General features: G+C 33.7%; 4 protein-coding genes across 5 annotated transcripts; 3 read left to right on the forward strand and 1 right to left on the reverse strand.

The window, feature by feature from the left end:
* Positions 1-4,344: 4,344 nt before the first annotated feature.
* On the forward strand, positions 4,345-5,336 carry LOC136996935 (fatty acid synthase-like). The gene is made up of 3 exons (XM_067349317.1): positions 4,345-4,358; positions 4,736-5,140; positions 5,255-5,336. Exons 1-3 carry the CDS (start codon positions 4,345-4,347, stop codon positions 5,334-5,336), a joined length of 501 nt encoding a protein of 166 aa, XP_067205418.1.
* Positions 5,337-5,339: 3 nt separating this feature from the next.
* Positions 5,340-7,157, forward strand: LOC105679026 (fatty acid synthase-like). 2 transcript variants are annotated; one of them, XM_067348652.1, is made up of 3 exons: positions 5,340-5,427; positions 5,539-6,360; positions 6,523-7,157. In XM_067348652.1, exons 2-3 carry the CDS (start codon positions 5,826-5,828, stop codon positions 6,891-6,893), a joined length of 906 nt encoding a protein of 301 aa, XP_067204753.1. In that variant the 5' UTR covers positions 5,340-5,427; positions 5,539-5,825; the 3' UTR covers positions 6,894-7,157. The 2 variants fall into 2 exon arrangements, with proteins under 2 accessions (XP_067204753.1, XP_067204754.1); XM_067348653.1 differs by having other exon boundaries at positions 5,350-6,360.
* Positions 7,158-8,915: 1,758 nt separating this feature from the next.
* LOC105679212 (DNA-binding protein RFXANK) lies at positions 8,916-11,064 on the forward strand. Its single transcript, XM_012379107.2, has 5 exons — positions 8,916-9,588; positions 9,721-9,853; positions 9,941-10,161; positions 10,235-10,382; positions 10,457-11,064. Exons 1-5 carry the CDS (start codon positions 9,328-9,330, stop codon positions 10,519-10,521), a joined length of 828 nt encoding a protein of 275 aa, XP_012234530.1. The 5' UTR covers positions 8,916-9,327; the 3' UTR covers positions 10,522-11,064.
* On the reverse strand, positions 10,751-13,763 carry deltaCOP (coatomer subunit delta). Its single transcript, XM_012379106.2, has 8 exons — positions 13,607-13,763; positions 13,379-13,418; positions 12,957-13,180; positions 12,463-12,863; positions 12,203-12,376; positions 11,809-12,122; positions 11,342-11,658; positions 10,751-11,255 (listed from the first exon to the last, which is right to left on the reverse strand). The coding sequence occupies exons 1-8, from the start codon at positions 13,607-13,609 to the stop codon at positions 11,166-11,168; spliced, it is 1,563 nt and encodes a 520-aa protein (XP_012234529.1). The 5' UTR covers positions 13,610-13,763; the 3' UTR covers positions 10,751-11,165.
* Between the last annotated feature and the right edge of the window lie 341 nt (positions 13,764-14,104).

Below are 14,104 nucleotides of genomic sequence, written 5' to 3' on the forward strand. Positions count from 1 at the left end.
TGAATCACCTCTCGAGTGCAGGTAGAGCGGGTTAAACCGAGTAGAAAAGTCTTCTATCATTTTGCGATTTTTGCAATAATTAATGAGAAATTAATTAAAGAAGATCGGCCAATTTGCGCAAGTCTAAGCGCGCGGCGAGAAGAGACAGCCCGTTGTTACGTGGTCGCTAGGACGCAAGGATCTAGCGTTACACACCGCTCGAATGTGCCGTTGTCATTTGTAAAGCGCTCCTCCCAACGATTTATCGCGCGCCTAGTAACCAAATAACAGTGGGCTGTATCGCCATGGGTCTCTTCTCGCCGCGCTCTTAAACTCGCGCGAATTAACCGATATTTTTTAATTAATTCCTCATTAATTATTGCAAAAATCGCAAAATGATAGAGGACTTTTCTATTCGGTTTAAACCGCTCTGCCTACACCCGAGAGGTGATTCAGCAATTATCGGACACTTTGTATATCCATCGGCCACATTGATTGTTTTCGCCAAATGTTAATATGACTTCGTCGGCTACATCGATTTTTTTCGCAATGCAATGTTAATGAGATCGAGTAAGTCTTCTTTATATTATATGTAAATTATATATAAATAAAAATTCTACATTATTTAAAATTTACACTTTTTTTAAGTGTCATCAAAGATCGGGGCCAAATTACGCAATGCAATGTTAATGAGATCAAGTAAGTCTTACTCTATTTGCGGACATTTTAAAGAATTGTGAATTTTAAATACTGTAGTATATTTATATATATATCCATCGGCCACATCGATTGTATGCAACGCATTTATTGTATTCAAAAGATTAAACGCATTGAACTACATTTATATTATTTAAATCAGTGTTGTCAGCTATTTGCAACTTTCGGCCGGATTTCTCGATGCACGCCTACTGCTCCCCCTCCTACTGCTCGCGCGTTGTCAACGCGCGTTGTCAACGCGCGAGCAGTAGGAGGGGGAGCAGTAGGCGTGCATCGAGAAATCCGGCCGAAAGTTGCAAATAGCTGACAACACTGATTTAAATGTTTATTTAATGAGATATATTGTTTCTTACGGTAAAAAAATTTACTTATTCTAAAACCAGCGTAGTTCATTATTTAGAATTATGTAATTTATTATGTAATTAGCTCATATAACTAAAAATTATAATAATTTTCTATTAGATATATACAACTGGTCCCAAAATTCTTATTTTTATATATCATATTTTCGCGTTTCTCAATGCAACAGATAGTAAAATAAATAAAACCTTGATGGAAATATTTTTCTGGAAATATAACGAAATTTTGCTGAAATGTATTTGAAAATTTCTCTCAATTAACCCCATTAATTAATTTTATAAATATTTTAGCAATTTTTCATTAAAGAGTAACAGTTTTCAGTTTAATTCAATAAATTTCATAATGATAATTATTTCAAAACTCTTTTATTACTTTTCAGCAGTATATTTTAACTTTCCTTATATTTCATAGTATTACATTAAATTTTCATACGGAAAATTATGATTTATTTTGAAATATATTCAGTAATTTTTTAAAAACTTTTATTTTACTTTTTATTGATTTCATAATACTTTCAGCAAAATATTTCCATCAGGAGAGTCTTTACTTTTAAAGGCAAATGATTGGAAATAACTGTATTTAAAATACGTGGCATTGATATTACACGATTACGAACCATTAATTATTATTCAGATCAATCAATTGTCTTTTTAATAATAAATTTATAATGTTCCTGCATAAGTAGTGAGGAAATAATTAACATATGTATGTCCTTTATATAAAAACAGGTAAAGTTTAAAAATAAGCTATTAACTAGTGTCACGCAGTCGCAATCAGTTGCACAGGCAATCACGTAAGTTGAGTTTTAGAATCTTACTTAAATATTATCATTAAAAATTAAGAAAAAAAAGTGTGTAAATGTTAAAACGTAAAATAAAGATTATTTAAAATATCTGCAAAGCTGATATTGAAACTTTGTTAAAGTAAAGTAAAATTTACTATCGTTAGGGTTGACATGGACTCTAATAAAAAAGCCACGGTCATTGATGTCGAATCTGCAGATGACATCGTTATTTCTAGCATCGCCGGTAGATTTTCTAAATCGGACAATATTACGCAGCTTCAAGAGAATCTATTTAACAAAGTAGATCTTAGATCAGATGAGGAACGACGATGGAATCATGGTAAAAACTTCTTCGTTCTATGAATAAAAAATTATATTAAAAATATTCCATAGAAACATATAAAATTACTGTTCTATTTAAATTTCTTATTTATTGCCATAATTTCTCTTTTATCTAAACTTCTATATTAGTTGGAACGAAAATAACTGTTCACTTATTACATACGGTTTAATATACAGGTCACCCAGATCTACCTCAACGTATGGGACTGATTAATAGTTGCGAGAAATTCGATGCAGATTATTTTGAAATTCCCTTCAACAAAGTCCATTTTATGGATCCTATGAGTAGGATGCTCATGGAACATACGTATGAAGCTATCGTTGACGCAGGAATAAATCCGAAAGATTTATTTGGAACGAAAACTGGAATTTTTATTGCAATGTGTTTTTCGGAGTTGGAGAAGACTTGGTTTTATGAAAAAGTACAGGTACGAAAAATTACTCTATCAAGCAAGAATATTGCACAAGCTTATAACATAAAAATTTTGATAAATAACATTTTTATATCATATTGTAAAAAATGTACTTGTTTGTAAATCAGATCGTACAGTGCTCATACAATGAACATTTAAATTCTCTAAACTATTTATGTACACATTAGATAGCTGGCACTGCAGCTTTTAGATGTTACAAGCCTCTATACGCAAATCGGATGTCTCACTGGTTAAATATAACAGGACCATCTTGCACATTTGATTCCGCCTGCAGCTCAAGTGTCATAGCTTTGGAGAACGTTTATAGAAGTATCCGGTCAGGGCAGTGTGACGCAGCTACTGTCGGCGGTGTAACTCTTTGCATGCATCCTTATGTATCTTTGCAGTTTGCGAGACTTGATATTATACTTATTGAAACATTAATTTAGAATATAGAAAATAAAAAATATAAAAATTATTATCATCTAAATACTTTGGAATATATATAAAAATATATCTAAATTAAATTATATAACATAATTTTACAATTTCAGGAATTTTAGCACCTGACGGATTCTGCAAACCTTTTACCGACGATGCAAACGGTTACATGCGTAGCGAGACAATCGGAGTCGCATTTTTACAAAAAACAAAAGTGGCTAAGAGAATTTATGCGACCATCGTCTACGGGAAAACTAATTGCGACGAATACAAGGAACAAGGCATTACCTTCCCGTTGAGCAAAATGCAACAAACTTTACTTGAAGAGTTTTACAATGAATGCGGTGTTTCGCCGACTTAGGCTACATGGAAGTTTACGGCACCGGTACTTATGTTGGTGATCCAGAAGAAATCAATGCACTCGAGCAGGTTTTCTGCAAGAGCAGACAAACTCCTCTATTAATCGGTTCTATCAAATCAAACTTGGGTCATTCTGAAGGTGCTAGTAGCATGTGTCAAATTGCTAAGGTAACAATAAGTATTATATGCATTATAATAGTAGCCGTCGATTTTTATGATCGTAGATTTTTGAAATTTTTACACTTTACAAACAAAAATTTGTATAACATTTCTTTTGCTGCTAAATCATTAACAGTATCATGATAAAAAGATAAAAAACATTTATTAATTATTAAATAATTTAATAAAAAAATAAGAAGCAACAAGTTAACATTTAATTAACTTTTCGTAAGGTGATAATTGCAATAGAAACTGGCTTAATCCCGCCAAATATAAACTTCACACAAGTACAAAAAGGTGTTAAGGCTTTTGAAGATGAAAGTATACGCGTGGTGACCAACACAACACCGTGGACTTCTGGATTTATGGGTATCAATTCGTTCGGTTTTGGTGAAGCTAATTGCCACATCTTGATGCAAAGTAACACAAAGGAAAAGATCAATAAAGGAGCGCCGAATGATAATCTGCCCAGACTCGTTGTCCTGTCTGGATGTACCCAACAAGCAGTTGAATCATTTCCAAACGAGGTATATAAAAATTTTGCGGTTACACAGTCAATGAAAGCACACTTACACCGCAAAAATTTGTATGTTAGATCGAGAACCGGCTGATAGACGTCGAATATGTACGGCTATTACACGATCTTTACGCTGACGAGATGAAAAATCATCCTTACAGAGGATACGTAATTGTCGAATCTAAAACGCCGATCAAAGCAACAAAAGAAATACAATATTATTCAGATGAGAGAAAACCGATTTGTTTTGTGTTCTCCGGAATTGGATCGCAATGGGTTGGCATGGGTACGCATTCTTTTTTGCATATGTTAGAAAAGTGATTGCTTGCAATTAAACTCAAATTTACATGTTAACAGGTCAAGCGCTGCTGCGATTCCCAGTATTTTCCAAAACCATAAAAAAATGCGATACAATTTTAAAAATGCATGGAATGTATATCATTGACATATTAACGAGTAAACACAAAGATATTTTTAACGACATATTGAATTCACTTGTGGGCATCACCGTAATGCAGGTGATAAATTACTTTTACAAATTATATGCACGCAATTTCTGTAAATGTTTCTTGATAATTATAGAAAGAAACATTTTATTCCTATCTATCCTAGATAATCCTGTTCTTTTAAATATAAGAAAGATTTCAATTTTTTAATTTTCAGATCCATAACAAATATGTGCATATCTTACAAAGACTTATACTGGAAAATTCCGGACGAGTGGAGCATGGAGGACGCTGCAACGATTCTGTGCGCTTACGGCACGTGTTGTTACGGATTAATCGTCAAGGCGAATATGAAAAAGAGCGATACGGTACTTATCCACTCCGGTACCGGTGCCGTGGGCCAAGCTGCGATTCATCTAGCGCATCACAAAGGTTGCGAGATATTCACCACCGTTGACACTCCAGAAAAGCGAAAATTTATCAGAGACACGTTCCCGTTCATCCCAGAGAATCACATTGGAAATTCGCGCGACAACAGTTTTGAGCAAATGATACTTAGTCAGACCAACGGCCGTGGCGTAGACATTATATTGAACTCGCTCGCCGAAGAGAAACTCCAGACGTCTATCCGTTGCCTCGCGAAGGGCGGGCGTTTTCTGAAAATAGGAAAATTCGATATAATAATCAATAATTTGTTAAATTTGTCGTTTCTTTCGAAAAGAATTTCATTTTACAGCGTTATGCTGGATAACATTCACAGCTCCAAAGAAACTAAAAGAACGTTTGAATTCGGTAATGGCCATAAATCTAGCGAATAGAGCTATTTAACCGATTGCCAGGAAGATTTTCGAAAAGGATGAAGTGGAGGCTGCATTCAGATACATGACAGCTGGAAAGCATATAGGAAAGGTAAATCAATTTAGCTGGAATTAATTGTGACTTAATACGCGAGATCAATTAAAAATAAATCATAATGTATCAAATAAAAGCTTAGTTATAAATGAGTTAACGTACTTTTAGATAATCATAAAAATGCACGAAGAAGGTGAATCTATGAGCGCACCCATTCTTGCACTTGCACGTTATTACTGTCTATCGAACAAATCGTACATCATCTTAGGCGGCTTGGATGGCTTCGGCTTAGAATTAGCCGACTGGCTGGTTGTTCGTGGCGCTCAGAATCTGGTGTTCATCTCGCGCGCCGGAGTAAAAAACGGATATCAGCAGATGAAGATCGATCTGTGGAAATCTTACGGAGTCAAATCATATCGAACGTCGATGTATCGGACGTCAAAGATTGCGAATATATGCTGAAATCGGCGGAAAAACTGGCACCGGTGGACGTTATATTCAACCTGACTGTGGTATTGAATGATAAAATTTGCCAGAATCAAACTGTAAAGACGTTTCAGGAGCCCTTCAAAGCGAAAGCTTGGGCCACGAAGAACTTGGACCATTTGAGAAAAATATGTCCTCAGCTTTGTCACTTTGTTGTGTTCTGTTTGGTATCTTGCGGCAGAGTAAATGCCGGACAGACTAATTACGGCATGGCAAATTCCATCGTGAAGAGAATTTGCGAGAGAAGAGTGCAAGAGGGTTTGCACGGATTAGCGGTTCAATGGGGTGCGGTCGGCGATGTCGGCCTCGTGGCTGATATGCAAGACAACGATAAAGAAATGGTTATTGGTGGCACTTTGCAGCAAAAGATAACTTCCTGCATCGCGAAACTCGAGGACTTTTTGTTACAAAAGCAGCCTATAGTGGCGAGCATGGTTGTAGCCGAGAAGCGGTTGAACACTTTTGATGCATTCAGTATTGTCGAAACTGTGGCTAATATTATGAGTAAGTTAATAACATTAAAAAAATTAGACAATATAATTAATCAATTTATTTGAATTTGAATTTATTTGATAAAAAAGATCAACGTGTTTAATTAAATATGATTAGAATATTTAATATAAACTAAGTAATTAAAACTAAATATAAAAAATTAATTAAATATAGATCTGAAGGACATGAGTACCGTGGCTCATCACATTCCTTTGTCCGAGCTTGGAATGGACTCGATGATGGCTGTAGAAATTAAACAGACCTTGGAACGGGAGTATGAGATTTTCCTTACCGCGCAGGATATTCGCGATCTCAATTTCATTAAGCTCGCCAAAATGTTCGAGAAAGATGTGAAGAACGAGGAACTCACCGAGACAACAGGAAGGAAATTGCTCATTCGCATATCAGGCGACGATCAATTTATTCCCGATGTTTGTATAAAGCTTCCGACGAAAAAAAGCACGACGGAAAGCGAAATATTCCTATTGCCAGGTATAGAGGGTTGTGGAAACGTTTTTGATTTGCTGGTGCCAAATGGTACATAATTATGTAACTTTTATTACATTAAATTCTTAAAGAACATTTAAACAACATTATACTAAAAAAAAAATAAATGAAAAAAATTAAGATACAAATAAAATTTTACAAAATTTTTCTGTTTTTTATAAACTTGAAAAAACGTTTTTTAAATTATGGTTTCAAAAACGTTTTTGTCGAGTGGTTTCAAAAAGTCGTCTCTTCGTGATGCTTGACGGTTAAAAAACATTAGATACGGTTAGAAAACATTAGATACGTTTAGAAGACTTATATAAAACATACATGAGCTATTTGGGTGACGCACATCTTTATTTCTTTTCTGTCTCCACATATCTTTCATCTATTCATTTGATTATATGTAAATTATGTATAAATTAAAATACTACATTATTTAAAATACACAATATCGCAGGGCCGAATATGAAAAGATAAACGTCGCCCGTGATATTTCAAACCGATAAAACTCGTATAATATATTAAATATTAGCTTTTACGGAATCTTTCATACCAAAGACCTGGACGACACAAACGTTAGATAAACTATCTAGAAAGATCTATTTAAAACTTCGACATTTTGTAGTGTTTTCTTCTCTTTCTTGCGGAAGAGGGAACGTTGGGCAAATTAATCAGTGAAACGGCGAATTTGATTATGAAAAGAGTGTGCGAAAAAAGAGCGGAAGGATTACCCGGATTGGTAATTCAATGAGGACCTATAGGTGACGTAGGTCTTCTCGTTGACATGCAAAAAGACGATACAGAGCTGCGGTGCTCTGCGGCAAAAAATATCTTTCTGCTTTGTAGAACTCGAGAAATTTTTACTTCAAAACCGACCGATTGTAAGTAGTATGATTGTAAGTGAGAAAGAAATGGGTTTATCCAGATTATACAATATGGTGGAAATCATTGCTAATATTATGAGTAAGAATTAACATATAGATTTTTTTCTGTTATAGCCTTCTTAGATCATTATAACTTCCACATGCATTATTTATTTATCGCAGCATCCCATAAGTCATTATTGCACATCTCAATGTATACACGAACACATACACTTGCATGTACAATATGTTATCAAATTTTTTTCCATATAATATGGTAAATCATAATATTCCTATGAATTTTATATTACAGATATTAAAAATATAAAAATAATAAGTCAAAATATATCTTTGGCTAAACTTGGAATGGATTCAATGATGGCTGTAGAAATTAAACAAACTTTAGAACGAGAATTTAATATTTTGTTCACTACACAAGAAGTATGGAACCTCACATTTGCAAAACTCAATAAAATATCTAATGTAGACGTTAATAGCATCAAGATATTATTATAAACTGAATTATTATAAGCTGAAGCAACTGATATGAATAAGCTGGATTTTACGAAACTTAGTTATTAAGAAACTGAATTACGAATGGTGATATAAACGATATAATGGTAACAAATGATAAAAAGTTTCTTTAGTTTAAGAATTTAATACTCTTTACTGGGAACGGAATCTGGTGCAACCTTTTGATGTGGAGGAGTGGGCAAGGTTTGATTAAAATTTAATATGTGTTTAAAAATTATTTAGTTATAAAAAAGATGAAGTTGTTGTTATTTATATTTTTAATGTAAGCAGCTAAATAAAAATTTAAAAAAAGAATTTGATTAATTATAATTACAATAAATAATTATATAATTAATTATATTTAAATAATTATTTGTATTGGATTGATTAAAAAGTTTCTTCAAATTTTTCGATAAAAATAAATGCAAAGAGTATTTTTAATTGTTTTAAATTAATTTTAAACATTTAAAACTAATTTTGGCACTGTTCTACGCTAATTTTTACAACTGTTTGTGAAATTATTTACAATATTATTTCCCACACAGCACAAAACATCCTATGACATCTTAGGGATATCTCAATGTCCTGAGGATTACCTCAGGATGTCTTAACTTATGATGATTATGTCTAACATAAATACGCAGAGAAATTCTGTCCACCAACAAAGTTTTCGTTTTGGATTTTCGTTTTGATTTCGCTTTTCTAACAATAATAATGTAACGAAAGATGATTTGTCAGGTGAGACACATTGCAAGCATTCGAAGTGTGCCCTGCCGATAAATCAGCAGAGTGTTATGAAAATATGTTATTAAAAATATATAATTTAATAAGAAATAAACGAAGTGGAGTTGCCAATTAAAATATCAAAATTTAGTGATTAAATTTTTTAAAATAATATTGTGAGGATGTGATCTCAGTAGAAATTCGACCTAACATCATGTTTCTAACCTCCATCGTGACACAAATTTTGTTAACAACTATAGGCTCTAATTTTTACACTTGATATACCGGATGAAATGGACATTATAAAATAAAGCTCTGGATAATTTAATATATTCTAAAGTGATATTTGTACAAACCGAAATTTGCAATTATTTGTAATTTGACAATTATGGAGAATCAAGTACATTCAGAGTTGATTATGAAGGAAGAACAGGACGAGGATGAGATAAAGGAAGGTCGAAATTCTACTGAAAGTGGCAAGAGCATCACACCCGACGCGTCAGCGATCGGCATACGACCAAAACCTCTTATTTGCAAACCTGAAAATGTGAGCATTGGTTGTAAGTCTGAGCCGATTGAGACTAAATGGCATTGGGCTCCAGGAGCATGGCAAGATGCTACTAGAACTAGTGCATTTCAACCATACAAGGTACTTTTCTCTCAATCTGTTTCTGAAACATTTAAAAAATCAGGATATTCTTTGACAATACAATACCAATCAAATTGTGGACAGCATATTATTTATGGGACAACACTTTATTTAACAATATTTTATTTCTAGCCACCTACCTTGCTCACAAATTTGCAACGAGGCAATACTCAAACTCAAATACATCAGCTCTATGTTGGAAATGATATCACGTTTCATACTTTAGCAGGTCAAGGGGAACTTACACCCGATCATATGCACTCGTGTAAAGTATATACTTTATACATCTTATTTTTATCTTTCATATACAATTGTATTATCATTAAATAATTTATCTTTATGTGTAATACAGGTGCAGTAGATGCGACTGATGAAAATGATCTAACAGGATTGATGTGGGCGAGTGCTTATGGACAATTAGGTAGCGCTAGGCAATTGCTCAAATGGAATTCCAACGTAAATTTTCATGGACCAAAATCAGCGACAAGTTTACATTTGGCAGCTGCTTACGGTCATCATGATGTAGTTAAATTATTATTAAGTCATGGTGCGGATCCAAACGCATATGATGAAGTACGTATAACATTTTTTTCTTTCTTTTCTAACAAAATTTAATATCCAAAATGTTAGAACTCTTCTGTTATAGGATGGTAATACTCCATTAATATACGGAGCATATTTTGATCATCCACATGTATGCTACGAATTATTAACAAAAGGTGCAGAGGTAACAGTAACCAATTCTTCCAGTATAAGCGCTTACAAAGCAGCAATCATGAATAATTCGATGAATGGTAAGTAACATCTTTTTTTTAAATTAAAAACTTAAAACAAATGATTTATTTATATTTTTTTATTTTTCTTGCAGCTAAAGCAGTTATCGAGAACCATTTGATACCACAAATTATAAATGCAGTATTCGATGATTTGTAACAATTCAATATGAATAGTTAGTAACAAATTTGTATTCAATGACGTACAGATTTCTACAAATCATAAATAGAAAGTATTATTAGAAATAGTGATATTTTCATTACCCAATTATATAAAATTTTTTTTTATAAATGATTAATGTTTTGAACAATGTTTTAATAAAACAAAAAAGCATGACATATATAACATGAAATATACTAAGAATAGGGTATATGAATCTACAAATAAGTAACAAAATTTGATGTATATATATTTGATAATACAATTCTTTACGAGCGCTATTGCAATACTAAAATATATGTACCGAATAAAAAGAGAATACAATAACTTTCCGTGTATGAGTCACGACCCCATTTTTTCTAATTAAAATATATCTTTTTTTTTTTTTTTACAGACGTATATAAGTATTCGGCACTGTTGTCAGACAGTTGTCAAATAGCATAATAATACATCAATACAAATACATACCAAACGATACGTGCCAACATGTTCATTAATCATATAAGGAATGATTGTATGGCAATAAAGATAATCAAACAATAATCAATCTTGATTGTTCATTGAAAATTATGCCTCCCACTGAACTGCGCCATTTCCACGTTCTTATATGCATAGTAAATACTTCATCTATTATTTATTGTATCTTATACAACTTCATAATTATCAGTAAAGAATACAGTTTCTACTGAATGTTTAACTGGGCTCTCGTCTTCTACAAGCAAAACTTCGCTAACCTGGAAAGTAAAAGAACTATTTTGATACTGTGTACATTATGATTTATATGTATATGTCATGTATATAAATACATATATTTCATTACCTTAATTTTAGCATATGGTGTTTTAGATGTAAACGTAATCTGAAGTGGGAAAAAGTCTGCAGGCGTAGAAGAAGGTGCTATAAATTCCATCGAGCCAGATTTTGTTGAAGCATCGATCACTGGTAAAGTCCAGACTAATGTATTTCGTCGTGTTTCCTGCGAATATTGCCCATCGCATTCACTAACGACAGTATTGCATCCAATAGGTAGAGGAATGTTTATTTGAACGTCATTCAATTCAAGATCGGACTGCTTCAATTCGTACTCGATGCTCACATCGCAGCCGCCCTCTCCATTTTCAGAAGGCCAACAATTGACTATTAAATAAACAAATACAATTTAAATGTGTATATTCTTAAATTTATGAATTTAATAGCAATTATTTTATGAATAATGCAATTATTTTATGAAATTACAGTATAAATATATAGAATTATTAATGTAAGGATTATTAATTGTAATCTTACTTGAAATTGGTAATGTTGTTTCATCTTGAGCTTGGAAACGCCACTTCAGCACACCAACATCAGTATTCAATGGGAATGGTTTGGTGGGTACTTTCAAACCTATCTGTCCATGTGCTCTAAATAATTCCTTGTCCACGTTTGGATGAGTTTGCAACTGGATGCCCCTCGTGTCGTTGTTCTCAATTTGCACGCGGATACGTCCCCATTTCTCATCAGAAATGTGTAAGGTCACCAAGCCGTGCAACTCGAAGTTTTGTAAACCTCCGTCCCGACCAACACGTACGTTCAATCTCTCCTCTTGCCTCAAGTGAACCCTTTTGATAGAAACGCATTTAAATATTTGTTTGCGAGTTCTAGAAATTTGAAATTTTCTAGGTAATGTATGATCACATACAATTCTGCATTCATTATTTGAGGACTGATTGGTGTTAATTTTGTTCCAGGAGCAGCAAGAGGCCCTGACACAACATTTTCTCCCTCTTCCTTCAATTGGTCGACAAAAGAATCCACGTCGCGACTCTTGCCACCCAATTTCATCGCACCTGGTCCAGAATTGGAAGATGGTTTTCTGATAAAAAATTTCAAATGTATAAATGCTATAACAATGAAAATATTTTCATATATAATTATGATTAAGATTAAAATGAATCATACGGCTTGGGTTTGTATGAAGGTCTATTCGAATCAGGCACAAAGTTAGCTGTATCACTGGTTTCTACTATCAGATTAGTTAAAGAAGTTGGGGCATCACTGCTTCCATATGCCCCAAATCCAAGTCCTTTAGCCCTGCCCTTTTTATTAGCTTCCATCATCCTTTGTCTGTGCAATTCCTTGGCCTTCTCACGCATTTTGTTTTTAGCTTCACGTTCCTGCGTCATCCTGACTGCTTGATAAACCTTCTCCTCGTGTGAATCCATTTCCACAAAAGTCCTGATTTGTGCTAAGTTGACATTCTCTCTATAGCCTAACGCAACTATTTCATCAAATGCAAATATCAAATTGAATGCATTCTCAGCTATTTCAAGTTCATCCATCGAATTGCAATATTCAGGAATCTGAAAAATTCAAGTATCATACATATATGTATAAAACTCATAAAACATTTTTTAATAATTGTTATACATAGTGTATTAATATGATCTACTTACTACTCTTGCAAAAAGCCTCAAAGTTTCCAAATCTTCTAAAATATTGCTGGCCTTGGTTGTGATAAGCAACATGTATACTTTTTCGAGTGGCTGATAAACATATCTAACGGATTCAGTTTCAACAAATGTATGCTGTTTACCCGAGCTCATTAGTTTTGGAAATGCAGCGAGTAGGCCTTCTATTCTTGCCTTCGTCATTTCGACAAACTGTCGAGAAATTATGGCTAGAAAAATAAAACAAAACAAGGATGGTGAAATAATCGTTGCAAGTAAAATTGACAGAAAAAATATATACTTTTCGTTTGTAGCAAAAAGATAAATTTCAATGTTATCATGTAATTAATTTAACAGAACCGGGTGGTACTATCAAAACGAATATACATATGCATACACATACAGGAACAGTAATATATTGTGCTTACTTTTTCCGGCTTTGGTGCATACCGCAGCAGCGATAAGGACCTGCAAAAAAGAGAACAAGTGTTTCAAATACGTTCGGTTCGTGACACTTATGGGATAACGCCTGACAATCCACTGCTAATGGATGACATCTGCGGTCGACGTCGCGAGCTCGTGGTTTCGCAGCGAGACGCTTTTAATAAACGTGGATTTTGACAGCGATTTCGCGCGTATAAGGAACAGTCACTTACCATCCTGGCGTGTAATTTCGATACGTCGTGTACCTCGCGATTAATCTAAGCGTACTTTTTTTTACATGCACCAATTTACTCTCCACATCACATATACAAATACACGAAAAAGGAGAACAGAGGGCGCACCGTGCTGACGTGTGCCATGATGAAAGGCACTCGCCACAGACTATGAGGTTATGTAGTTGGGAAACAACAAATGCATTCGAGAATCACGTGATAAGTGCGTTCGTAAATTTTATTGAATTTTGGCCAATTACAATTGTCAATGTGGACACATTGCAAATTGTATGTACATATGTGACCGAATTCACGGTGAATCTTTCCGCAAAGTTTGCGAAGACGTTTCGCCGAGGCCGAGAAAAAAAGATTCGAGGAGTAAAGGTATTCATAAGTTTCTTCATATTATATCAATTATACTTTCTGTATTTAAAGTGAGATTTAATGTCATGTATACATTTAGGTTTTTGGAAAGAAAAAGAGGAAAGAAATAAAGAG

Source organism: Linepithema humile, chromosome 2 (genome assembly GCF_040581485.1).
Source record: "Linepithema humile isolate Giens D197 chromosome 2, Lhum_UNIL_v1.0, whole genome shotgun sequence".
Taxonomy (NCBI): domain Eukaryota; kingdom Metazoa; phylum Arthropoda; class Insecta; order Hymenoptera; family Formicidae; genus Linepithema; species Linepithema humile.